Source organism: Lissotriton vulgaris, chromosome 2_1 (genome assembly GCF_964263255.1).
Source record: "Lissotriton vulgaris chromosome 2_1, aLisVul1.2, whole genome shotgun sequence".
Lineage (NCBI taxonomy): Eukaryota > Metazoa > Chordata > Amphibia > Caudata > Salamandridae > Lissotriton > Lissotriton vulgaris.
Genome location: NC_141687.1, coordinates 552,550,328 through 552,578,308, shown reverse-complemented (window position 1 = coordinate 552,578,308; position 27,981 = coordinate 552,550,328). Strand labels below are relative to the sequence as shown.

At 50.8% G+C, this 27,981-nt stretch overlaps 1 protein-coding gene across 1 annotated transcript in view; it reads right to left on the bottom strand.

Moving 5' to 3' along the window:
• Positions 1-27,981, bottom strand: part of RPE (ribulose-5-phosphate-3-epimerase) — a 233,174-nt gene that overhangs the window by 67,727 nt on the left and 137,466 nt on the right. The window contains exon 5 of the mRNA XM_086955551.1: positions 21,389-21,475. Coding sequence (XP_086811677.1) covers positions 21,389-21,475 — 87 coding nt within the window. The remainder of the gene's footprint in view (positions 1-21,388; positions 21,476-27,981) is intronic.

The following is a 27,981-nucleotide window of genomic DNA, read 5'->3' as shown; positions in this document are numbered from 1 at the left end:
ATTATCGGTGTTCCCCACCTTCTGAATAGCCTTTGCGTTTCCTGTGTATTGAGCTCCCACTCGTGGGATGCTGATGTCTGTCTGCTGAGCCAGTCTGCTTCCACATTGTCCTTCCCTGGTGGGTGTATGGCTAGCAGGTCTATCTTTAGTGGGATGGCCCATCTCCATATCTCCTGTGCTAGGTTCGATAGCGGGGCTGATTGTGTTCCTCCCTGCTTGTTGATGTAGATTAGAACATCGTTGTTGTGTTGTCTGTCTGGATCAACACTCTCTGGTTGTACAGTTTTGTCTGGAGGGCTTTCAGGGCGAGGAACACAGTCTTTAGTTCCAGGTAGTTGATGTGTTTGACCGCATCCGTTGGGAGTCCACAGACCCCTCACCCTGAGCTTGCTCATGTGTGCTCCCCATCCCTTCTGGGATGTGTCTGTGGTGATTGTCACCGTTGGGGTTGGTGATGTTAAAGGCTTCCCTTCTGTTGTGTTCTCCTTGTTCCACCACGACATCTCCTCCTGCACTGCGTGTGTTACAACCACTAGATCTTCCCAACTTCCTTTAGCTTGTGACCATTGTTCCTGCAGCCATTCCTGGAATGGTCACAACCACTACATCTTCCCAACTTCCTATAGCTTGTGACCATTGTTCCTGCAGCCATTCCTGGAATGGTCTCATTGTGTAGGCGTACATTTGGGACCAGATGGATGCAAGAGGCCATCATGCCCATGACCTTGCTCGCTGTCCTCACTGTCAGAGCTCACCCCTTCTGGTAGAGGCGCGTCTCTTTCAGCAGGGCCAGTGTTCTCTTGTCACTGGGGAACACCTTGCTCTGTATGGTGTTGATCTGTGCTCCCAGGAAGATTTTTTACTTGTTCTGGTTCCATTGAGGATTTCCCCCAGTGAATCCAGAATCCCAGGTCCACCAGTGTACTTGTCACACGCTGTGCGTGTTCTTTGCATGTCCTGTGTGAACTTGCCTTTATTAGCGAGTGGTCCAGGTAAGGGTATACATGGATCCCTTCCCTCCTTAGGTGCGCTGCCACTGCTGTGATGCACTTTGTGAAGACCCTTGGTGCGGATTTTAGTCCGAATGCTAGGGCTGTGAACTGGTAGTGATCTTTGTTGATGGTAAATCTCAGTAGATGTTTGTGCTGCCTGTTCATTGGGATGTGCAGGTAGGGATCTTTGAGGTCTATGGTGGCCATTAAGTCTCCGTCCCTTATCTGAGGAATGACCTCTTGTAGGGACGTCATCTTGAACTTTTGTGTTTTTATGTACTTGTTTAGGAACCTTAGGTTCAGGATGGGTCTCAGTGTTTCGTCTACCTTTGGTACCAGGAAGTAGTTTGAGTACACTCCCTTGTTCCTTTCTCTGTATGGTACTGGCTCGATGGCCTCCTTTTGGAGGAGTTCCTTCGCCGCCTTTTGAAGTAGCTCTAGCTCCTTTCCTGATTGCGGCTTCCTTTTTGGTTTCCTGTTTGGCAGTGTCTTTTCCAGTTCTATGCAGATTCCGAACTGTAAGATGTTGAGTATCCATTTGTCTGTGGTTATCTTCTTCCACTCTTGGAAGAAATGACTTAGCCTGCCTCCTACTGGTGTTACATGTTCATCGATGTTTTGTCCGTGTAACCCTGTATTGGTCTTGTTGTGCTCCACCCTGGGAGGAGCTGCGTGGGTGGGCACGTATTGCTTGACGGAGTCACTTTGAGGTGGGTTGTTGGCACCATGTCCGTTCGCCCTCCCAAGAAAGGACTGTCCACTTTGCTGGTAGTGCCAGGTTTGTTTTTGATGACCCTGTGGTGTCTGGCTGTCGCCCTGGTGGGACTGTTGCAAAGTCTACTGCGACGTTCCTGGCTGGTTTCCCCCTCTTCCGTTCGGTCTCCGTGACGGAGTACCCCTTTTCGTCCTCCTGAATTGTAAGGCCCCCATGGACCTTGCAGTTTAGTTTTCTTTCTTGAGCTGGGTGAGCTTTTCATCCACCGGCTCCCCAAACAGTGTCTCCCCATTGAACGGGGGGCTTAGAATGTTGTACTGTACCTCTGGTTTGATGCCCGAGATCCTGAGCCAGGCCTGCCTTCTCTCCATGATTCCCAACATCATCAGCCTGCTGGACAGGTCAGCTCCATCCAAGGCTGTTTTGAGGCAAGAATTTGCCACATTTTTCCCCTCTTCCACAAGGTGTGAAGCTCTTTGTTGGTACTCGTCTGGGAGGTGCTTGATCAGCTGTCCAATCTCGTCCAGGATTTGGTACTGGAGCCTGCTCAGCAGGGCGTTTGAGTTTGCCATGCGCCAGTGCATCGCTGCATTTCTTTCAATCTTCCTCCCAGTTAGATCCATCCTCCTGCTTTCCTTGTCTGGTGGTGGCCCTGATGTTGTTGGCACATTTGCCCTTTTCCTGGTGGTCGCCGCAATAATAGAGTCCGCCGTAACTGATCCTTGGATGTAGGGAAGATCCTTAGAGGAGTGTTTATATTTCTTCTCTGTCCTAGGCGTAACGGACCTGCATGTTGCCGGTTCCTTGAACGCCTCTTTCCCCTGGGCCAAGACACTCTCAAGCATGGGGAGGTACTGGCTCCTAGTTTGTGTGGGGAGCAAGAGGAAGTCTGCTTTCGGTTTTTCCTCATCTAGCTTGACTCCAAAGGCTGCTGACGCGTTCTTGATGACTATATTGTAGACCCCTATGTCATCTGGCGGCGAAGGCCTCGAAGAGTACATGTCCAAGGCCTCATCTGGGCTTTCGGTGTCCAGGTCCTGCCACTCCAGGTCCTGTGTCCCCGAGAATGCCGAACCGAGGATCGTCCGCTGATCGTCGTCGCCCTCCTCCTCGAAGTAGAAAGCTTCTTCCTCTGGATGGTCCTGGGTCTCGGGACTTTTCGGCGTCGAAGTCCTCCTCCTCTTCTACTTCAACGATCACAGTCTTTGGCTTCGACGGAATCGCGAACCTCTTCATCTTTTCGTCAAACTCCTTCTTTCTTTGCAGAATGTTATCCATTTCGGTCTCGAGCCGCCTTTTTCTCTCTCTCTCCAGTTTGGCAGCCTGTTCGGCACCAAGCGGTTCGGCTGATCTCTTCGACGTATAAGTCGACGTCGAAATGGGTTTCGGGTCCTTAGTCAACGCCGAAGCGACGTTCGGATCCTTCTCTTTCGAAGTCGAACCCTCCTGTTCTGGGACATGCTTCGACTTTTTGCCGGTCTTCGCCACCTGGGAGTCCTTTTCGAAGCATCCGCTGGGCTGTTTGTCCTTGGATGCAGCTGCGGCCGTCGAGATTTTCGGCGCCAGTGCTCCCTTTGAGGACTTCGACTCTGTTTTTCGAGAGTCTGACTCAGACTTTCGAGGTTTTGTAGGGGTTGTCGACTCTCCTACCTCTTTAGAAGTCTTCTTATCGGTCTCTACGACCGTTTAGTCATAGTCTTCTCCGCCGTCGTTGTCCTCCTTGTCACTTGTGAGCCCCAGGTCTCGAAGGGACGGTGGTTGTCGAAGGCCTCGAAGGGTACCTGGATACGTACCCTTCGAGGCCTTCGCCGCCAGATGACATTGAGGTCCACAATATGGTCATCAAGAATGCGGCAACAGCCTTTGGAGTTAAGCTAGATGAGGAAAAAACAAAAGCAGACTTCCTCTTGGAGACCCTGCTCCCCACACAAACGGTAGTTGTCCCTTGCCTTGCATGTTGTAGTTGGCTCTTCCCTGTCGCTATCTAACCCGGATAGTCTTCGGTGTGAAGGTGGAGCAGGCGTTTCAGTCCTTGCTCTCGTGGTCGACCGGTAGGCAGAGGTTACAAATCGGGTGCTGGTCCTTCTACGCATATTTGTGGTGGCAGTTACGGCAGAATTTAAAAGGTGTCTTGTCCATTTCTTGCCCTCAGGGGGCACCCTTTGTGCGCATTCTCCGTTGGACGTCGAAGTTCTCCTTCTCCTTCGTCGTCCTGGCTCGATGGTGTTGTTCCTTGTCATCTTCTCAGTCTTTTCCGTTCAAATTAGTCTTTTCTGCGTGTTCTTTCCTCCAAAACTCTGGAGCCCCTCGGGAACGATCCAGACCCAACGGCGGAAAAAAGAATCTGAAGATGGTGCCCAAAGGTGGGAGCTTCCGCAGGAAGCGTGCCAACGTCACAGAAAGTACACCAAAAGGTGGGACGTCGACGCCCACATGGGCTACGAAAAAAAAGAAAAAAAGGACTACGATTCCAGACCCAACTACTAGACCGCGGAATAATGCACAGCATAGTGAATCCACAAAGATTCATGCTGCAAAACTGGACAAAGGATATGAGAGTATACTCCCCTCTGTACAGCCCCTCTTCTGGGAGGGACCCCTAAGCTGTTCCAACCCTTTCCTTGGGGTACTTAAGGGCTTACCTGTGGGTGGGTCTTAAGATTTGTCATGGGACAAGACTCAAGCCTGAAACCATGCCACTCTTCAACCGTCTGGACATTTGGACTTCGACTGGAACCAAGACTGCACCAAGGAAGAATCCTGCTGCCCCTGGTCTCGACGTTCTTCAACTTTTCCTCGTCTGAGTCTTTGCTTCTTCAACAAACCTGTGGGCATCAGGGACACCAGAAGAAATCTCCCTAGGAGTCAAGGAATCACTCTCCTGCATCTGCAGACACCGCAACAAAGTTGACCGATCTGCTGCTCCTGTCGTCTGACGGACTTCCCGAGGCTCAGCAACAAAGGTGGTGTTTCTGCAAAACCCTTGGGGCCTGACCTGTCCGATCTGAAATTTTGACACCCTAGTCAGAAACGCTGTGACAGAACCTCTGTGCACCGTGCCAATTAGCCAAGGCTTGTTTGCTCTGCACTCCAGAGATCTTTGGGCTACATAAATCTCCAGCCTCAAGCATCTCTACCCTCAAAGATCAGCGCCCTAACAGCATACTCTACACCGTGGGCTTTCATCTTTGATGAGTGCTCGAGGTCCTCTTGCGACTCCTATGCCTTTGGCCGGAGGGTCCCCCTGAGGGTCTTCCACAGCTTCAGTGGGCTCCCCTGCTTGCTCTGGGTCTGCTCAGACTCTCCTGCTGTTGGGGAGTCTTTTAAACCTTGCTGGTCCCAACGTTGTTCCTTCATTCTCTAGGCCAGTTGCAGCTACCAATGCTTGTTGGTGCTCCCGCCGAAAACACCGACCACTAGTCACAGACATCAGAAGTGTGATAACTCTAGCAGGACTCCTGGTCTTTTTTGGCATCGCCTGATCTTCATAGCTGCAGCGACAACATCACCGTGAACTCTTCTGACACTCCTGACATCAGTGGGCATTGTGTCTTCGTGCCTCCTGGTCCTAGTGGAATTGACTTCTTCTTCAGAGGCATTTTCTTTCAAGTCTTCCACTGTAGTCTACGGAGGTTTCCGATATTTCTTCGCCCCATGGACCTGGATTCCCTGGTGTAGGTAACCTGGTTCCCGGGTCATCCATGGGTGGGGTGGCTCTTTAACCTTCCGTCCTCCTAGGGATTTCTTCGGGGTCCTCTGGGAAGGGTTCTTCTTCACAAAACTGCAACCGTAACTTCTCTATTGACTTCCATTGGGCACGCAGCTCTGTTTCCATTCTGCACACAGCCGCAGTGGGGCTCCTGGGTACTTACCTTGGGTAGTTCCTTGTGCCCCTGGCTCCAAAGGGTTTTCTGGCCCAAGTTCCATCCTCCGTTGCAGTTTGCATTCCACTTTCTTGTCTTTGGTTTGGTCTCCCCCAGGAGACCAGTGTATTTTGGGCTACGTACCCAATTGCTTTTTAAGTATCCCTGTATATTGTGTTGATATCTCCGGGTAAAAGATAAACCAATGTGTTAGAGAGTGTTGTGTAATAAATGGAAGTATTTTTCTATACACAAAGTGTGGTTTCTTTTCATTTAGCCCACACTACAGATTAAACTGGTAAAACAAGCTGCTTTACACTTGTTCAAGATAAACCTGAAGGCTGCTCTCCACAGCTCCCACTTTGAGAGCTTTCTATCGTTCTCAAAGACAACTAAAATCACCATAAGGGATTAGTGCAAGGTATATCGCTAAAATAAATGTGCACCATATGATGGAGTAAGGTTTCATATGCAAAGATACATGTAACTAATTAACCAACAAGTTTTGCATTATTAACAAATGCATTACACAACATTTCTAGCATCTAGGGGAAGCTTGCCTATATGCTTTTACTAACAGTAACTCGAGTGACCTAATGCACAAGTTACTACTTGTGTAACGATATATCTGTAAGAGACATTAGTTAGTGATAGATTCCTTACCTTAGAATATCCCCAGGCGTCAGACTGGATCCGGAAACTTTTGCGTAGCAGTACCCTTGCGCATCGGTAGGCGTCGTCTGCGGCTCCGCGTCCGTCGTGGGCACCGTGATGACGCCGTCTGAGTACTTAGACGCCGCCTCCGCGTGCTGACGTCAGTTCTTAGACACAGCTTTTCTGCCCCAGAAACGCAGAGCTATGCCAAAAAACCAACACTGGTGCCATGAAACTAGGGCCCTAAAGGGGGATGACCTTAACCCTAGATATCGGTTCGCAGAACGGGGAGGATGGGTGGGTCGGTAAGGAATCTATCACTAACTAATGTCTCTTACAGATATATCATTACACAAGTAGTAACTTGTGCATCTGAAGGAGACACGTTAGTGATAGATTCCTTACCTTAGAATAGATACCCCAGCAATACCAACCCCGTGGTGGTGGGTCTGCGAACCAATAATCACACCAGAAAGTCCTGGAGGACGGAACGGCCAAAGAAGCCATCCCTCCGGACTTGACTGTCCAGGCAAAAATGTCTTGCAAACGTGTGCAGCGAGGCCCACGTAGCCGCCTGGCAAATGTCCTGCAAGGCAGTTGTAGTCGCTGTGGCTCAAGTGGAATGAGCCCTCAGCCCCACAGGGGGTTCATTCTTAGCCAAGGAGTAACACGCCTGGATACACAAGATGATCCACCGCGAGATGGACCGCTTGTGCACCGATTTCCCCTTCTTAGCGCCCACGTAACCAAAAATAGTTGGTCATCCACCCGGAACTGGCGTGTGCGATCCAAATAAAATGAGAGCACACGTTTTGGGTCCAGACGGTGGAGCCTCTCTTCCTCTCTCAAGGGATGCGGAGGCGGAAAGAAGGTGGGCAGGGTGATAGATTGCACAATGTGGAAGGCCATGACTACCTTGGGTAGGTAAGAGGGCCTTGTCCGCAACACAACCTTGTCCAGATGGACTGAAAGGAAGGGAGGTTTACAAGATAGAGCCTGGAGCTCACTCACTCTCCTGGCAGAGGTGATGGCTACCACGAAGGCAGTCTTCAAAGTAAGAAGGCGAAGAGGACAGTTGTGGAGTGGCTCGAAGGGAGCGCACATCAGAAATGTAAGAACCAAGTTCAAGTCCCACTGAGGCATCACAAAGGGCACAGGAGGGTACGTATGCGTGATGCCTTTCAGGAATCGATTAACGATAGGGGACTTGAACAAAGAAGGTTGATCAGGCAGCCTCAAAAAGGCTGAAAGAGCAGAAAGGTAGCCCTTGATAGTGCCCAGAGCAGAGCCCTGCTGGGCAAGAGAAAGAAGAAAGAGAAGAACCTCAGAAAGAGGGGCATTGAGGGGATCCACAGCCTTTGCCTGGGCAAGAGAAAGAAGAAAGAGAAGAACCTCAGAAAGAGGGGCATTGAGGGGATCCACAGCCTTTGCTGTGCACCATGCCACAAATGTGTTCCACCTGCAGGCGTATACCGACTTTGTGGAGGGACGCCTGGCTGCCAGAATGTTACAAACTTCAGGAGGCAAGTCAAATGGCCTCAACTGTCGCCGCTCAATCTCCAAGCATGGAGGTGGAGACTGGACAGGTTCGGGTGGAGGACCGTCCCCTGCTGCTGCGACAGAAGGTCCTCCTGAAGAGGCAGACGAACCGGGGGATCGACTGACATACTGAGTAGCTCGGGATACCAGTATCTTCGTGCCCAGTCCGGAGCCACAATGATTACTTGTGCCCGGTCGCGCCTGATCTTCTTCAGCACTCTGGGCAGAAGTGGTATAGGCGGAAAGGCATACAACAGACCGCAACTCCACTCGCAACGAAAAGCGTCTCCGAGCGAGTGCCGCCTTGGAAATTCCAACGCGCAGAACTGATGACATTGCACGTTCTCTTTGGTGGCGAATAGATCTAACCAAGGCTCTCGCGCCTGCAGAAAGAGACCTTGCGCCACGTCCGAGTTCAGACGCCATTCGTGATCCATCATGCACCGGTGGCTGAGTTCGTCCGCCCTGGCGTTCAGAGTACCTGCCAGGTGTTGAACCACCAGTGTCACGCCCTGATGTTCCAGCCATTGCCAGAGGTGCAGAGCCTCCTGGCAGAGCCCGGTTTGTTGCAGTACCACATGGCGGTGGTGTTGTCCGTGAACACCTGCACTACACTCCCCCGGACAGAGGGGAGGAATGCCTTCAGTGCTAGACTAATCGCCCGCAGCTCCAAAAGGTTGATATTGAGCCGGGACTCCGCCGGAGACCAGGGCCTCTGATCTCCACCTCTCCCATGTGGCCTCCCCAGTCCTGGAGGGTCGCGTCCGTCACAACTACCTGCTCCTTTTGGGGAAGGTAGAGGGATCTGCCGCTGACCGAATCGCGGTCTGTGAGCCACCACTGCAGCTGTCTCGCAGTGCCCTCTGAGATCAGGACATGGTCGGACAGGTTGCCCTGATGCTGGGCCCACTGAAACTTCAGGTCCCACTGCAGAGCCCGCATCCGCCACCGGGCGTGATGCACCAGAAGGATGCAAGGAGCCATCAGCCCCAGAAGCCGCAGCGTCAACCTGACCGAAACCCGGGATAAAGGCTGGAAGATTGGAATCAAAGCCTGTATATCCCGAACCCGCTGCTCGGGTGGGTAAACCCGAAACTGTGCCGAGTCGAGAACTGCTCCGATGAAAAGGAGCTTCTGAGAGGGACACAGGTGTGACTTCGGCACATTGATTGAGAACCCCAGCTGGTGCAAGAGGTCTGCCGTTGTCTGGAGGTGGTTGACGACTGTCTGGGGCGAGCCCGCCTTCAACAACCAGTCGTTGAGGTAGGGGAAGAGTGAGACCCCCAACCGGCGCAGATGAGCTGCGACCACCGCCATACCCTTCGTAAACACCCGTGGGGCGCTTGTAAGGCCGAAGGGGAGCACGGTAAAGTGAAAGTGCTCGTGGCCTACCGTAAATCGCAGGTAACGCCGGTGGGCCGGCAGGGCGGCGATGTGGAAATATGCGTCCTGCAAGTCCAACGCTACCATTCAGTCTCCTTGGTCCAGGGCAGCTAAGACCTGAGCCAGAGTAAGCCGTTGATGTTCCGCAGGTCCAAGATAGGGCGTAGGCCCCCTTTGCCCTTCTTAGGTACCAGAAAGTAGTGGGAGTAGCAACCACGTCCTACTTCTGGCCCAGGAACGCGCTCGATGGCCCCCTGGCCAAGAGGGCCGAAACTTCTTCCTGCAGAAGCCTCAAGTGATCCCCAGATACGCTGTGGTTTTGCGGTGGCATGGCTTGAGGGGTCGTCTCGAAGGGGAGGGAGTAGCCCCTCCGGACGATCTGCAGCACCCACCTGTCCGAAGTGACAGTGCGCCAGTGAGAGTGGTGATGGCGAACCCTGCCCCCCACTGGCGTCACATGGGCCGAGAAGCACGGACTAGGAAGGTTTAGAGGCGGATGCTGCGGGGGAAGGTGTGGACTGGCCTCGCCGTTGTCCCAGACCGCCTCCACGGCGATTTCCACGCCCGCCACCGCGCTGGATGTTAGTCTGCGGCGTGTGGCTGGCGGCACGTGTGGGGGCGCCCCTTCCTTGGCCACGAAAGGAGCGAAAGGCAGCCGTTTGCTGGCGCGGGGCCAAGAGGCCCAAGGACTTGGCCGTAGCCCTGGAGTCCTTAAAGCGCTCAAGCGCGTGGTCTGCCTTGTCGCCAAAAAGGCGACGGCCATCAAACGGCATGTCCATCAGAGTGTTCTGGACATCTGCAGAGAAGTTGGCTGACCTCAACCATGCGTGGCACCTAACCGCCACCGTCGTTGCTATCGCTCTACCTAGTGAGTCGGTGGTATCCAGCCCACACCGGATGGAGAATTTTGCTGCATCCCGACCTTCCACAAGGGCTTGGCCGAGTTTGGCCCGTACATCCAACGGACACTCTGGCAGCACTTCCGCAACCGTCTCCCACAGAGAGTGGGTGTAGCGGCCCAAGAGGCATGCGGTGTTGGAAGACCGCAGTCCCAGACTAAGTGAGGAGAAGATCTTTTTCCCGTACTGCTCGTACCTCTAGGATTCCCTATCTGGCGGAGCCGACGGGAATGCGGTCTGGGAATTGGAGGCCTGGATGACCAGACTCTCGAGGGTGGGGTGGGTGGACAGGAAACATGGGTCGCCCGGGGCCGGGCCGTGGCATCTGGCCACATTCCTATCTACGGGCGAACCGTAGCGGGCCTGGTTCAAGTGCCCAAAAGAACGTCGGTCAAGGCCTCATTAAAAGGCAGCAGAGGCTCGGCCGAGCTTGATTGCGGTTTAAGGACCTCAGTGAGGAGGTTAGTCCTCACGGCCGCGACGGGGAGCTCAAGGCCCAAGGCCTTGGCAGCCCTCGTCAACACCAGAGTATAGGTTGCCCCCTCCTCCGAAGCCACGGTAAGAGGAGAGACAAAACCAGTGTCTGGAGAGGTGTCCAGGCCACTGGCCTCCCCAAGGTCTCCTGCCCAGTCCTAATGAGACTGACACTCCTTGGTCAGAGGGTCATCAGACCCCTCCTAATCCTCCTCATCACCCATCTCCTGATACTCAGGGTTGTCAATCAAAGGGGCCTGTTCGTAGAAGTGAAAATCTCCAAACGCCATCGAAAGCGGCACCCAGCGGCGCCGTTCCGACGTCGGAACAGGAGCAAAGGAGGCGACGGCGCCGGAGGTGACACCAGACGGACCGACGCCGGGGGGGGGTCGTAAGGTCCACCGGTGACGATCCAGAACCAGAAGAAGGTCCAGTGGGGTCCCGCGACACCGGGCCCGAAGGCGCCACCGGGACCGCGGGGCCCTGCGGCACCGGGCCCTGCGGCGCCGGCGGCGTCGGGGCCGAAGCACCCGACGGAGTCTGGCCGAAGCCCTTGACCCGGTAGGGGCCCCAGACGGGTCCGCTGGGCCCGAAGGCGCCGCTGAGCCTGTCGGAGGAGAAAGGGACCACATGGCCATGAGGAAGCGCTCGATCTCCTCCGGCGTCGCGTCTCTCCCAGGGACCGGAGGGCGTGGGGCGGGTCGCGACGCCCGCGACTCCGATGGAGCCGCGTGGGCGGTGTCACCCGAACCCCCGGCCGCGTCGCGCGAGCGTCGGGGCGAGTCAGAAGAGCGATGACGCCACTTCGACTTCTTGTGCTTCTTACCTGGCGACGACTTCGACCCGGAGGAGTGGTGCCGACTCCCGGAGCTGTGGAGGCTCCGTCCCCGCGACCTGTCCCTCGACCTCCCGTGGGACCGGGACCAGGACCTCACGCGGAGCTGACTGCCGGAGTTGCCTGCGGGACCGCTCCCGCCTGGCTTTCGAAGAGAGGGCCCGGCAGTCGGAGCAGGTCTTGTCGTCGTGGTCGACGGCTAGATAAGTTAGGCACAGGTGGTGAGGATCCGTGACCGACATCGTGCGGTCGCAATCCTCACAGTGCTTGAAACCAGGCATCCCTACGGCACCGATCGGAGTCGCAAGACTTTGAGAAGTGATCAAAAGTGATCCCAAAAAGTTAGTTAAAAATTGACTAGGGTTACTGCTTTTTCCAGATCTGCGCTGGCTGGCGCGGAAAAAAGAGGAACTGACATCAGCACGCGGAGGCGGCGTCTAAGTACTCCGACGACGTCATCACGGCGCCCACGACGCCGACGATGGACGCGGAACCGGAGACGACGCCTACCGACGCGCAAGGGTACTGCTACGCAAAAGTTCCTGGATCCAGTCTGACGCCTGGGGATATTCTAAGGTAAGGAATCTATCACTAATGTGTCTCTTTCAGATATGGCTGCCGAAAAAGCGGGAACTCTTTTGCGCATGCGTCTGCCACAGCTACATGGTGTAACGCATCTTTGCTTTTGGTGGGAAATTTCTGCAGCTGAGCACTAGTGTTAAAGATGGCCGCTTTATGTCTCACATACTAACGCACCTGCTGAGCCTGCTCCAGGCGAGGTCGCCCCCACATACCGCTGCTCCTGCCCGCTGTTGCCAGTACTCTGCCCTGCTGACTGCTGTGCACTTCCTGCTACTGCCATCGTTTTTTGCCGCTGTTTGCCATCTGCTGCGTGCCTTTTGTTTCCCCTTTGTCTTTCGCCTGGTGTATTTTGCATTTGTTTCCCCTTTTTAGGTCTCGTAGCGAAAACAGCGCGTAAGCGCTGTGTCTCGCCAGAGATCTTTCGTTACTGACTCTGCTTCCCAGGAGACAGCACCTGGCCGCGCGCATCTCGCAAAAGGCGTTGGGCGAGGCCACACGCTCGCGAACGCGCTCAGCTGCTGTCTCCTGGGAAGCTCCAAACACGCATGCGCATACACACACAGACACACACACGAACGCCCACGCACGCACGCACATACTTACAGAGACACACACCCCTGCAGACATACACGAGTGCACCCAGCCCCCCCGGTCGCACACATGCATACACACACAAGCACACACACACGAGTACGCCACCCCCCCCCCCTTTCAACTTACTGGGCCAATCGAGCATACGGAAGTGCCGGGGAGGAAGTCGCTCGGTGCTGAAGGGCGGGGCAAGCTTTCCGGGCGGTGATACCTCCGTAGAACGGAATCGGTGCATGACGCAGACCCTAGGAGAATCCCACGGCAAGATACATGAGCATACGGAAGTGCCGGGGAGGAGGCGTTCGGTGCTGAAGGGCCGGGCAAGCTTTCCGGGCGGTGATACAGGGGCAACAGGTGTTTGGGAGGAGGAGCCGGAATGGTGCCGATTTTCACACCCAGCGAGCTCTGCCTTATGCTGCCTAAATTGCTTCCTCTCGAACGGGTGTTACCCTCCTTTAGTTATACTTTGCCAGAAATCGCCGCTGTGCTGATTAGAGGATCTCGGTGCACCGCTGCCGCAGCCTCTGACCTCCAATTAATGAGGGGAACCTCTCTCCGCGCCGCGGGCAGCAGTGCACTGTGGCTGCTGCCCTAAACTGCCCGTAAACTTTCCACGAAAACATTTGTGCACAAGCCACGCCCCCGCGCCCCCTCCCCACTCCCTATAAGTGAGTGGAGTACCCCAGAAGAGGCGTACAAGTAGGCCCTGGGGCACAAGGCACATAACCATGGCCTGGGTGCTGAAGATGATCGACGAGGTGATCGAGTCTGTGACGCAGTACGATCCTCCCACAAAAATGTACAGAATCCCTTCTCTCAAGTCTCCTGCAAGGAGACATGAAACTAGCACGTAGGCTGAGCTCCCACAACCCGGCTCACACCATGTGTTGGGCTCCCACAACCGAGCTCACTCCATGTGTTGGGCTCCCACAACCCAGCTCACACCATGTGTTGGTGAGCGGGCCGAGTACCGGAAAGCGTCACGGTAAACTACAAAGTCCGTTTTTTTTTTTACCAGTAAAGCCAAGATATCTTACTGTCTGCTGGTCTTCCTACAGCAATATGCCTCTGTTGAAATTTAAAATACATAAACATTGGGGAGTTAGTTACTGTGTAGCAGGGTACTTACACACGAAGCGTAATGTGCAAAGCCCAGAGATATCAAACTTTATGAAGGCCAAAACTTGGAACTCTTTTTCTAACTCAAACACCTTTCTGGAATAGCAAACTTATAATATAATAAAAGATGCTAAATGAATTCCAAGATATGTGTTCATCAATCCTCGAACTGCAGATAGGCTACTTTAAATGCACTTCAGTTAAGATAGAACCCAACAAAACCAAATTAAACAAGGATTTGCAATGCAATAGGTCTCGCAGTTGTTAGACTTTGAGCCATTGGCATTGTAAATGGCAATGTCTTTTATTTATGTGTTGGTTTTTAAAATGTTAAATAACACATAAATAAAAGGCAGTGCCATTTACGATGCCAATGGCTCAAACTCTAACAACTGCGAGACCTATTGCATTGCAAATGCTTGTTGCCTTCTGTAATCTGCTGTGTGCCTTTTGTTTCCCCTTGTCCTCCGCTTGCGTATTTTGCATTTGTTCCCCTTTCCCCTTTTGCCTTCTGTACCCCTCTTCCCCCCTTCTGCTGCCCTCCCCCACCTGTGAGCTCCCTCCAGCCGCCGGACGACCCAGCCGCCGCTGAGCCGCCCTCGGTCCTCCTTCCCGCCACTGCCCTCCGGCGTCTCTGCCCCCCCTCCTGCCCATTGGCCGCCCCGCTCCCACCACCCAGCTAAGCCGCCCTCCCGGCTCCTCACTTATGATGCCCCCCTGAGCGACCGCGCAGCGGACACGCGCAGCGGGAGCACCGAATGAGCGCCGAAGGTGCGCCAAAGGTAATCCCGTCTGCGCCCGTCCGCGCCTGGACCGCGCCCAGCGCCAGACCCCCTGGTCCCCGCAGACACCTGCCCACCCGCCGGACTTACGCCGCCGCCGACCTCAACTTTCACCTGGAGAACACCAACGACCGCAACACCACCACCCTGCTGGACAACCTTGCCAACCTCTGTCTCAAGCAGCTGGTGACCTCCCCCACCCACTAAGCCGGACACACACTCGACCCCGTCTTCTCATTCAGCCAGCAAATCGCCTTCAGCCACACCACCGGACTCCACTGGACGGACCACAGCTGCGTCCACTTCAGCTTCAAAAAGAACACGACCCACCACCACCAGCAACAGGTCGCACGAAGAAACTGGAACAAGATCACAGCCGACCAACTCGCCGCAGCCCTGAGCCAAGACCCCCCTGCCGGCTCCGCGAACCCCAGCCAGGCCGCCAACATCCTCACGAAGTGGATCAGCAACTGCGCAGACGACCTTGCCCCACTGAGGACCCCGCCCAGAAGACCCGGCAGTAAGAAAGCGCCCTGGTTCACCGACGAACTCAAGAGCTCCAAGAAGAACTGCCGAGCCCTCGAGAGAGCCTGGCGAAGAGACTCAACACCAGACAACATGACCACCCTCAAGCTCGCAACCCGAAAACACCACCAACTGATCCACACCACCAAGAAAACCGCATTCAAGGATCGACTGGACAACAACGCACACAACAGCAAGGAACTCTTCAACATCGTCAAAGAGCTCTCCAATCCCAACGCCGGAAACAACATCACCCCATCACAAGACCTCTGCAACTCCCTCGCCTCCTACTTTCACAGCAAGATCGCTGACATACACAACAGCTTCAGCACACAACCGACGCACCCTATGACCACACCAACGACCCCCACCACCACCCTCCGCGCCTGGACCCCGATCACCACCGAAGACACCATCTGCACGATGAACTCCATCCACTCCGGATCCCCAACCGACCCCTGCCCTCACCAGGTCTACAACAAGGCCGACGCCATCATCGCACCCCACCTGCGGGACATCATCAACACCTCCTTCAACACCGCTACCTTCCCAGAGAGCTGGAACACGCAGAACTCAGCGCTCTACTGAAGAAACCATCAGCGGATCCCACCAAACTCAAAAACTACCGCCCCATCTCGCTCCTTCCGTTTCCGGCTAAAGTCATCGAGAAGACCGTCAACAAGCAGCTTGCCGCCTTCCTCGAGACGAATGGATCCCTCGACCTCTCACAGTCCGGCTTCCGGGCCAACCACAGCACCGAGACCGCCCTCATCGCAGCCACCGATGACATCCGAGCCCTGCTCGACAACGGAGAAACTGTGGCCCTCATCCTCCTGGACCTCTCAGCGGCATTCGACACTGTCTGCCACCTCACCCTAGTGCAGCGCCTCAGCAACGTCGGAATCCAAGAGTAGGCACTAGAATGGATCATCTCCTTCCTCGCCGGAAGGACACAGAGAGTCCGCCTCCCCCCGTTCAGATCGGAAGCCACCGAAGTCATCTGCGGCGTTCCCCAAGGCTCCTCGCTCAGCCCCACCCTCTTCAACGTCTACATGAGCCCCCTCGCGGCCATCGCACGCCAACACAACCTCAACATCATCTCCTACGCCGACGACACCCAGCTGATCCTCTCCCTCACCAACGACCCCGCCACGGTCAGAGCCATTGCTTAGATTATTATTTTCTTATTTGACAAGACTTTAACTGCACTTGTATGGAATTTGACTCATAAGACTGCATAGATAAAGTGTTTAAAACTTTCCCAGAGTCTGTGGTTATTTATGAAGGTAAAGGTTATATTCTACCTACTATTCTAACTCCCTTGATCCTTAGGACTTAGAGCATGAGTGACAAGAAATTGGTAAGTCATGGGGTACAGGTATAAGTCCTAAAGTGAATACAATTCTGATAGGCAGAAGGTAAAGCAAGATTACCGGTTCATTGTGTGTATGTTATGGGCCTGGTGAGCATGGTAAACTGAGCTGGTAATCCGGCGTCATCACATATACTAAACCAGCCTCCAACAATTCAAAAGGGGGCAATGCTCCAGTGTAGCACTCACAATGTTGAGGCGAGTGACTCCACAGAACCAGATCTGAGGGCAGACTGCTCATGAGTTCTAGACACACAGACCATTCAATAAGAAACAATGGCCTCCCCAGAACATTATAGAGTTTGTGGGACGTGAGGGAGGCCTTGACAACAGTTTAGGCACAGCTAAAATGGCTGGCTTATTTATGCATCACAGGTACATTAGAGATGGGAATCAACTAAATTAATTTGGATTGGTAGTGAAAAAGACCCCAATCCAAACTGTTAGTGATAGAGATTAAATGTTAATAAATTGACTGAGGGCAATATAGGGTGGTGGTTTTTTGACAGTAATTTTGTTTCTAGTTCTTAGAAGTGATGGGCCCAACGAGACACATGGGCAGTCCAAAATAACTCCCTGGATGTTGCTTGTGCTCAGAGCCCTAACAGATGTTCAAACATTGCAAGGGGTTACACAACACGGGCTCCCAACATAGGAGAGGTCCACCCCACCGCAGATATACATGGACCAGTCCCAGACATGTATGACAGCTGCAGATCAATACCGTATCATGTCCTGGAAAGTATTTGGCTTAAATAACAAGATAAGGAGAGGAGCTGTTCTCCTGAATGCCGAGAGGAATGCCCGAGACATCCTCCTCTTGCAGGAGACACACTTCACAGGTAGAAAGTGGAGCTTTTGTTCCTGCTACGGATACACAATTGTGTATCATTCTGCACCCACCCCTCACCCCCTAGGGTTCTAGAGGAGTCACCATATTGCTCTGAAAATCATATTCCCTGATGTCAATGACAGTACAATCGGACCCACTATGCAGATTTGTGGTGGTTGGGGGTGGTCCGGGAGGGCTTCCCTTGAATACTGATCAACCTGATAGGTCCCTCAAGAATCCAGGACAAAGTGGGGTACCACCTACTTCACGTGGGTGGGCACAATTGTCCCAGAGGGCTTTATGCAGATGCTTTTTATTTTACAGAGTCACTACTTATCTGAAGAAAGTAAATCCATACTAATATAATAAAGAGAGAGCCCAAACCTTTGAGGCGGGTAATCTCAGTTGCAGCAGAAGGACATAGGCTATGCAGACGCCCACCATATACATTTAAAAGGTAAAAGAACCGTGCCAGCAAAGTAGTCCCTTGTGGGCGTTTCTGCATTGTGCTGTGGGCGTGTGCTGGGGGCATGACAAACGCTGGGGGCGTGTGGTACGTTCCGCCCTTCATGCCATGTCTCATATTGTGTGCTAATCCCACCCTGCTCCCTTTAAATACCCCTGCACCACATAATCATAACCTACCCTTACTCCTTAAAATACCCCAACACCCTTAAACACTAACCCATCTTAACCCTATAAATATACTGTGTACCCTAAAACCCAAACCTATCCCTAAACCCTAAAAATACCCCTGTACCCCAAAACCCCAACCTACTCCCTGAACCCTAAAAATACCACTGTACCCCAAAACCCAAACCTACCCCTGAACCCTAAAATACCCCTGTACCCCAAAACCCAAACCTAGCCTTGAACCCTTAAAATACCCGTGTACCCCAAAACTACCCCTGAACCCTAACAATATCCCTGTACCCCAAAACCCAAACCTAGCCCTGAACCCTAAAAATAACCCTGTACCTCAAACCTACCCCTGAACCCTAAAATACTCCTGTACCCCCAAACCTAGCCCTGAACCCTTCAAATACCCCTGTACCCCAAAACCCAAACCTAACCCTGAATCCTAAAAATACCCCTATACCCCAAAACCCATTACTAACACTAAAACTACCCCTGTACCCCTTTAACCCAAAACTATATCTGAACCCTTAAAATACCTAAACACCCCAAAACATATCCCTCAGTACCCAAAAACATATACCCCTATACCCATACTTGCCTTATCCAAACATTAAAAAAAAAAACATGCTTTTACCATTCATGCATTTACAACGAATTTTGTTGTAAATGTATGCGTGGTAAAACCATATAAAATGTAATGCCATGCGTTATAATGGTATTGCGGAGTCATGGTACTTTCGTAATGAAAGTATGCAGAGTGATGGTATGCGGAAAGAAAGTTGCGGAATAATGGGTGTTTATCCTCCCCCGGTAAGTACATTGGTGGCACGGCGGCCCACATCTCCAGCAACATACTCATATTTTTTCACCACCCATTTGAAAAATGCACAGGTCTCTCTCATTGATGGCCAGCACCGACATACACTTTTAGACACACCTCCCGCCACAAGTTCTAGAATTGTGAACTTTAGAGCTGGGGAGCTACGTTCGAATCTCGGCATAAGCTCAACATCCTGTGATTCCAGGCAAATCGCTTTGTCTCCCCGTGCCTACCACAAATGAATGTGTTCTTCTGTAATGTAAATTGTGCTCATGCCATGTTGTCGAGTACGCGCTATATAATATTGCAAGGAAAAATAAAGTAGGGAAACTCGAGTTCACACACTACTGAACGCGCACTCTTATGTGCATCAGCAGTGCACTGTGAATCGGAGCGTTTCACAGGCCTGTCACAGATAAGAAATGCTATCAAAACGAAATCCTACAAAACAATATACTACTGGCCGGCAGCAATTCATACCCGGACAACGTCGGGACGGGCTGCTAGTCCTTTATAAACTTTAAGGGGTCTCATTTGTAAACCATGTAATTGCTTTTAAAAACATAACTATAGTCTGTGGATAGTGGGAATGGTGCAGGTGTATAAGGTATGGCTGAGAGTCCACGTAGGCAGTTCACAATGAGTGAGCCTGGTATGGACCATGTGGTGAGTAGATTAGATATTCGTGTTTGTAACATACTTTATATCCACTAGTATATCACTGCAATTTGAAAACAAGTATGCTGTTAAACCATATATCAAACATCCTTCTAGTCATACTAATGATGTACTATGTTTTTACTCTTCTAGCCAGACATTCATCCACCCTTCCACACATGTACCTGCACTCATGCATCTATCCACCACCACAAAATTATACTGCAAAGGCTGGTGAGTGCATCGTTTAGTGCTCTAGTTCAGATATTTGGTGCAATGGACTTAATATTAAAGCATTGGCTAAGATCACCGACTGTTCATATGCTTCTCTACTTCTTAGTCGATGGCACCAGTCGCCCTTTAAAGGGAGGAAAAGATATGAAGTCCACCTCCGCTTCGTAAACTGAATATGACCTGAACAAGGTACTTACCTGTGAACAACTGCGCTTCTGGCAGAGAAGAAAGAAACCTTGTAAATATTTCTGTAGTATTTACACTTTGCAATCCATTTGATTATCCTGATGCAACAACTGCAAGCATAGGGATGCTGTGACCACGAATGCCTTTTTTTTCAGGTACCTAAATAAGCAAACCACTTTAGTTATCAGGTAAACATTTGCCATTAAGGTGAAGTTATGTGCAAATACACCATGAGTAGATACAACCATCTTTTTTAACACGGACGCCGATTTGCAACATAAACTCAGATTTAATTGTCTTCAGGAGTTGGAGAGTAATGCAGAGATGAAGGACAAAACTATAGCAATATCTAGGTCTGCAACGTAAAACGATTTGAGCACATCTCGGATTGTTTTTATTGACTTTCGACTTTAACCCGTTTGCTGCTTCGATCGTTCCACGCAGGTGTGGAACGTTCTATTAAGCGGGCGGGGCCGAGTCGGCCAACAGACGTGCGCAGCACTACTGAGGTAGTGCTCGCAACAGCCGCTGGCCGACAAAAGCAGCAAACGGGTTAATTTGATGTGAAGGAAGTAATACAAATATTACTTATTCAATCACATAGTTTTCCCAGAGTTTCATCAAGGAACATCCCAAGGTTGATGCTCCATTTTCAGCCTTTGGTTGCCTGCAACTTGCTATTTTCTGTTACCCCGCTAGTGCTCATTTTACCCCTCCTTTTATGTGAGGAAGCTGCTGCTATTCTGCATAAAGCTATTGTTATATTTAAAGGGTTGACCCAACGGCACTGGGACCTGGGTAGTCAAGTGTTACATACATAGGGGTCCCAGTTGGAACAGAATTTGGTACACAAAGAAAATTACTTTTGAAAAAATCAAGAAAATCGGTATTGTATTTACCGGCTATAGTTCCAACAGCTCCTAGAGTGGGTCTACACAACGGTTGAATATATCTAAGAGTATAAAGAGGACATCCAGGGTCGTCCCCTCAGGTTGACGCTCTCCTTGTTCTCCGGAGCCTCCGGGCTCTCCGCATGTTCGTAGAAGGGGCCACGTCTATTCAAGTGGCTTTTAGGCACCCGTCCAAACCCCTCACCACCCTGTCCCCACTGGTCCTGATGAAGACCCCGCAGTAGGGCAAGAATCAGCCTACAACCTTGGGGTCGAAACGTCGACATAATCCTACTGTCGCCTAGCCAATAACAACAGCTCATTTTTTGGTTGTGTTAATTTGTTGGTATAGGACTATGAATGCTGAGAGTAATTTTTTGTTTGGCAATATGAATATGCCTCTGTGGTATCATTTCTAAAATGTATAAATGACCACCCACGATTCCTTTTGCAACTTGTCTATACCCACACTACCTGCACTACCTTCCCCCCTGCCCCTCTTTCACCTTGCCCCCCCTTTGGGCATTGAGGACACCTGCACTATTTTGAGAAATGTATTTGTAACCAATCTACAACCGAGGATGTGAATTAAAAACATCTCTCTGTAAATACAATACCGATTTTCTTGATTTTTTCAAAAGTAATTTTCTTTGTGTACCAAATTCTGTTCCAACTGGGACCCCTATGTATGTAACATTCTGCATAAAGCAGCACTTGCTTCAGAGCGACTGATACTACAGTATTCCCTTTCCTAATCACCAAGCTATGAAGTTTTATTTAGGAAAGGATAAAGCCCATTTCTCACCTCTGCACATTTGTGAATGTTATCAGGTCCCACGCCGCCGTCCACCTCAATATCCAAAGACGGGAACTGCGTCCTCAGCCACTGAACCTAGGTAGCACCAGGGAAACCATGAGTAAGTTCTCAAAGTGCTGTATAAACATACATGCCTGTCTCCAGCTATACACTCAAACCAAATCAGATTTAAGAGCAGATCAAATGTACAACTTCTAATAGCTAACAGCCAAGTCGAACAGTACTTTGGGGCTGATTACGATGGTGTGAACCCGCCACAGACAGGCTGTCGATGGGAGGGTAACAGCCATTGTGAGGCCATTTCCCGCCCGCCAGATTTTAATGGCGGGCGGTGTGCTGGCGGCTGGAAAGCCCGACCGTCCCGCATCCCCTAGCAGGCACCGCTTGTCTGATTACGATGCTGGATCCCCACCAGCCTTTCCATGGCGGTACACCAGCCATGAAAAGGCTGGCAGGGATGGACTTTGGGGACAGTTCAGTATTGCACTTGGGGGCACCTATGGTGCCATCAAAAATTTCCCTGATGCCTAACGCAACAATCAGGCCCTTTGCAAGGTAAAAATAATGCAATGTGTAACGCAACAATCCAGCACTTTGCAATGTAAAAATAATGCAATGCGTAATACAACAACCAGGTATGTCATTTTGCAGAAATAATGCAATGTGTAATACACTAATCAGGTAGTTCGTTATACGGGAATAATGCAATGCGCAATACGCTATTCAGGTAGTTAGTTATACAGAAACAATGCAATGCGTCATACAACAATCAGGTGGTTCATTATGCAGAAATTATGCAATGTGTAATACGACAATCTGGTACTCCATTATGCAGACATAAGGTAATACTTAATACACCCCAGCACTAATCAAGGTGCCTTATGTGGTCTCTCCGCCACTCCTTCTGACTCGCAATCAACCTCTGTCAACAGTTGCCCCCAACACGGGTATGGTATAACAAAAAGAGCAGCTCCACACTCTGGCCCCAGTACTGCCACTCCCTTGACAAGTACGGGCCACGATACGAGAAGAAGCAGAGGCTCGCGCTGCCGGAATGAGAGAGAGGCCGAGAGAGTCTCCCGCCAAGCCCGCACACCGCCCCAGGCGTCGACACACGTACCTGGGGGCTGCGACCTCACTCTCCTCTCCTCTTCCAGCGACATGGGACTTGTGAATGGGCAGCGGCGGGCTCGGGCCGGCGGCTCATCTCTTCCGGGGCCGCCAGTCCGGGCCACTACTGCTTCGAAGATCTCAGGCTGCCACAGGGCCCACGCACATAACGTCGCTGAGACTTCCTTGAGCTTCGGATGCACGATAACCGGGCACTCCTCGCGAAGGTCTCAGGCTGCGAAGAAAACGCACACAGCATCGCTGAGATTCACTTTAACTCTGGGTGCACATTAACAAGGCCATGGTACACACCTTAGTACATATCCTACCTTTCACATGCACTGCACCATGCCCAGAGGGTACCTTGGACCTACCATAGGGGTGTCTGATGTTCTCAGAAAGGGAAGGGTAAGGTCTGGCAAGTGGGTGCACTGTCAGAACATGGCAGTTTAACAAACTGAGCGCAGGCACTGCAATGGCAGGCCAGAGTTCCTTTTTTAAGGCTACTTGCATCGGTGGCACAATTAGTGCTGCAGGCCCACTAGTAGCATTTGCATTACCAGCCCTGGCACATATAGTGCACTTTACTAGGGACTTTACTAGTAAGGCAAACATACAAATCATGGACAACCAATTACCATTACACTTTATACAGGAAGCACTTGCACTTTGACACTGTTTAGCAGTAGCAAAGTGTCCAAAGGTCTAGGGGGAACGCAAAAAAGTTTAGGTAACTTTAGCCAAAAAGGGCAAAGTCCTACAATAATCAAATAGCTAACCGAATCTGTGGTCCATTGCAAGGGAAACTTCGTCACAGGCGCTGTGGTGGTCGGAGTTAGAGAGAATATAATAGACTTGCCCCAGGTAATGCGCAACCCAGAATGCCTACCGAACTGGACCCCCTCATGCAGCAGAGGGGAAAGATTCTCATCCAGGTCTCAAATGTACAGTAGGGTGTCGTCTGCGTATGCAGATATACTAGGTGTGCATCCTGGGAAACCCCACCCTCTGTGTGCATGATAGTCACAGATTGCGCATGCTAGTGGTTCCGCATGCTAGTGGTTCAGCAACTATTGCGTACAGAAGGGGAGACAGCGAGCACCCTGGCCGTTGGTGAGGTATATAGGATTGAGAGCAGGTGAAGAAACACGCCACCAACCCTGATCCGGCACAGGACCGCGAACATAAACCCCCACTCCTCGGAGTCCAAGGCTTTCTTGGTATTGAGAAAAATCGCACTGGCCTTGACTTCCAGGCCCAGACTCTGCACCACACCAAACAGTGTCCTCAGATTTTGCGTCAAGTTACGGCCTGCGACAAACCCGGTTTGTTCCAGATGGATAATGCCTGGTAACAATGGGGACAACCTGTTGCCAAGATCTTGGAATTCACATTCTGCAGGGACAATGGTCTGTACGATGAGCAGAGATTTGGCTCCTTGCCAGTCTTCAATAGTGTGACGATCACTGCCTTCCACAATAAAGGGGGCATCAACTTCTGCCATTTCCTCATAGAGTGTTTTAAGATGGGGGATCAGTAGCTCCTGGAACTCTTTATAAAATGACACAGATAATCCATCTATTTCAGGCGCCTTGCCAGTTGGCATACCCCACAGTTCCTCCCTAATTTCGTCCAATGTCCTTGGGGCCAACAAATGGTCCCTGTGTTCTGTCACCAGCCATGGCATTTTAATATAGGACAAATAGTTGTTGAGTACGTCGTAATTAGCCGGTATTTGTGACGTGTACAAAGTCTGTTAATAGGAGCGGAAATGATCCACAACATCCTCAGGTGTGTGTAAAGGGAGCCCGTCGTCATCTTTCATGTCTGTCATCTTGTCTAGATCTCTCTTAGGTCTCAGGAGCCCGCTAGCGTGGCACCTGGTCTCTCCCTCTCCCCATAACACCGTGAGGTAGCAGGCTTTCCCATATGTTTGAGCTCCTTTGCCGTGTCCTGAAAACTCGGGCAATTTTTGTTTAATGTCTGAAGCTACAGGAGGTCCCCCGCCACCAGCAAGCGCCCCCTCCAATCTTTCTATTTCCTGTTCAAGGGTCATCAACCGATTGCGTATGGACCACAGTACTCCCGCATGGGTGGAGATCAGCCAGATATACACCTTAAAGGTCTCCCAGACCGTGGTAAATAGCCGGACAGAGTCTAAGTTGGTCTTGAAGAACTCTTCAATTGCGGTCATCAAATCTGCCTTAAAGACAGCATCTAGCAGAGAGTATGGAGGGAACCGCAAGGTGAATGTGGGGACTCTAGGTAATATGTATTAGAGTGTGAGCTGGACAGGAGAATGGTCCGAATATGTCCTGGGCAGATGAGTGCAAGTCCCCCTGATAGTAGCCAATAATCAATGCAAGTGTGTGTATATCATAGACTGAGGAGTAATGTGTATAGCTCCTTCCTGTGGGTGATCTATATCTATATATGTCCATTAAACCTCCCCTGCACATAATATCCAGTATGGCCAATGCTGCCGCAGCTGGCACCTGGGTTGACCCATTTTGATTGGGTCGTCAGCTGGAGACAGGAAAATAAAAGGGGAGTTGCAGGCACGCGTGGACGTCTTGAAGGCAACAGGAACTTGTCGCCAGTGAAAAGACAACGGCAGGTAGGTCTTTAGATTTCTTTATTGCCAACAGGACAGGAGCACCGAACAGCTGGACTATCCAGGACAGCAATCACCCGTTTCTCCCACTTACCTCATGTTCTGGAACTCAACGAAAACATCTGGGTTGATCGTCAAACTCTACCAAACATCGACGAGATGCTGACCACTCTTCAGGGCGCCAAGTTTTTCTCCTCCCTTGATATTTCTTCAGCGTATCACCAAATTGAACTGTGTAAATAATCTAGACACTTTTTTTGTCACTCCTGAGGGAGCTTATCGCTACATTTGCATGCCTTTTGGCCTTGCGTCAACTTCAGCAGTGTTCCAGAGATTAATGAACAATTTGTTTGAAGGCATTGCTGAAGTTCTTATTTAGGGTTGGTGGAGTACTATGCCAAATTCGTCAGCAACTTTACCACCAAAACTGCTTCCATGCGGAAATTGCTAAAGAAAATGTCAAATATGTATGGGATGTGGACTGCAGCAATAATTTTGAGTCAATCAAACAAGAAATTGTACATGCTCGTCCCCTTAAACTCTTTGACATTAATGATTTATGTACTGTGTCTACTGATGCTAGTAATGTTGGTTTAGGGGAAGTCCTTCTTCAGAGGATGGGCGATGGTCATGAAGAAACAATTGCTTTTGTTTCAAGGACCTTAAGGGGTGCTGAGAGCACCTATTCTACCACTGAAAAGGAAGCTTTCGGTTCGTGGTGGGGTGTTCAACACTTCAGAAATTTCTTGTGGGGCAAATAATTCATTTTAAGAACCAATCATAAACCTTTGGTCGATTTGTTTTCCACCAAAGGTGGTGGCAGGGCCAGGCCACGTATTTCTAAATGGAAATACAGATTTACAGGAGTTTCGCTATCTGCTTGAGTATGTAGTTGGAGCCAAAAACCATGTAGATGATTGCTTATCCAGGTTACTTCTCTCATATGAAGATGATGTTTTGGGGTGTGATGATTTAGAGATAGTTTGTGCTGTGTGTTCATTGGAAGATACTACTGGGGGTGCTCTTTCTGAACAGGAATGGTTGGAGTGTATGTCTGAAGATGCTGATGTGATGAAGGACAGTGATCTCTTAGCAGGTGTGTGGCTGAGTGATAAAGATTGGCCTTCCGAGTTAGTGCCTTACAAAAGAGTGAAGGATGAGTTATCCGTGGTCAATGGAGTATTGAGGACAGATGGTTTGTTGGTAGCTCCTTTGTCCATGCGCAAAAAGATATTTGGCTCATGAAGGACATCCTGTGATTTGAGCCATGAAACGTAGGGTAAGACAAGATTTTTGGTGGCCCGCTTTAGACAAGGATGTTGAGCATTTTGTTTGTGACTGTTGTGCTTGTGTTACGAGTGACAAATCCCAGGGGACCTATCCTTCTCCAGTTGAACCTGTTGTGGTGAAGAACTCTCCTTGGACGAAATTGGCCTTCAACATTGCAGGTCCGTTTGGACTTGTTGGCAGTTGTCCTAAATATGTCCTAGTTTTAATTGATTACATGTCTAAATGGCCTGAAGTCAGGTTTATTGATAATGCTAACTTTTAGTCTGTTCTTTGCAGTATGTTTTTCTCAGGGAGGGCTGTCCTGAAGAGTTGGTGTCGGACAACGGTACCCAGTTGGTTTCTTGTGAGATGCAAAAGTTCCTTAAGGATATAGGTGTGAGACACACACTTTCGTCCCTTTGTCATACCCGCAGCAACGGTTTGGTCGAGCGCTTCAGCCGAGTCATCAAAGAACATCTGCAGCTGGCTTTAGTGAACGGGTTGCATTGGCGACAACTGGTCAGTAATATGTTGTGGGCTGTGAGGACCACTCCTCATGTTAGTACCGGAATTCTCTCCATTTACTTTACTGAGGGGAAGGGTTGCTGGCTCTAAATTGAACAAGGAATGGATGTCTAAAAGGGAGTAGGCAGGGCTGCTGTTCAAGCTAAGTACGACACCAGACCTTCTTCGCCTGTCAAGGTGGGTGATTGGGTGCGAGTTAAGAAACCTGATTTTCTTCGCAAGGGGGAGTCTCGCTTCTCTCCTCCGAAAAGAGTGGATACTGTGAAGAATCGTGTGGCAGTGTGGGAGAATGAGAAAGTTTGGAATAAGTGTGCAGTTTCCATTGTACCCGGGTCTATGCTTGACTATGATAACAGGCAATTTGAGTTCTTCCTTCTTCTACAGCTGTGCCCACCAGTGTTCACAGCAGAGATCCTATTCATTTTGACTGTGTTCTTTTATGGGGTGCATCTACCAGATTGAAGTTTGTCCCAGCAAAGTTTCAAGATTATAAAATGCGGTAAAGTTATTGTATGCTATGTCATATTGCTATGCTATGTTTTCACCAATTTTTAAATGATTTATTTACTTCATTTTACTCATCTTCTGTATCTCTTGTTTTTGATTGTGGGGGTGTGCTGGGACTCTGGGTGTGCTGGGATCTGTGGAATGTTCTGGGAGCTCGTGCTTCGTGGGATTCCACACTGGAAAGGTCTGTTCTACTAGTGGCAGTTGCTCCCTGGGAGTTGCCTTGATGGGACGCAAAAAATGAAGTACCTACTTGCCTTGTACTTCTTTTCACCTGCTGATCTATCAATATCAGGTTACAGATGAAGTCCCCCCCCCAGATCTGTGGGACCCCAGCTCATTGTGCTAATTTTGCTTCCAGGGAATGATAAAACTTGGGAGCATCTTGATTCGGCCCGTAGACCCCGACCAGCAAGAATTTAAGGTATCCTTTCGGCTGCAAACCTACCGTGTGCGTCCCTGAAGAGACCAGTCATATCGACCCCTGCCTTCCGATCCACCCATAGTAATACTACTCTGGCATGCAAAGTGTAATCAGATGTGTAACATTGGCCCC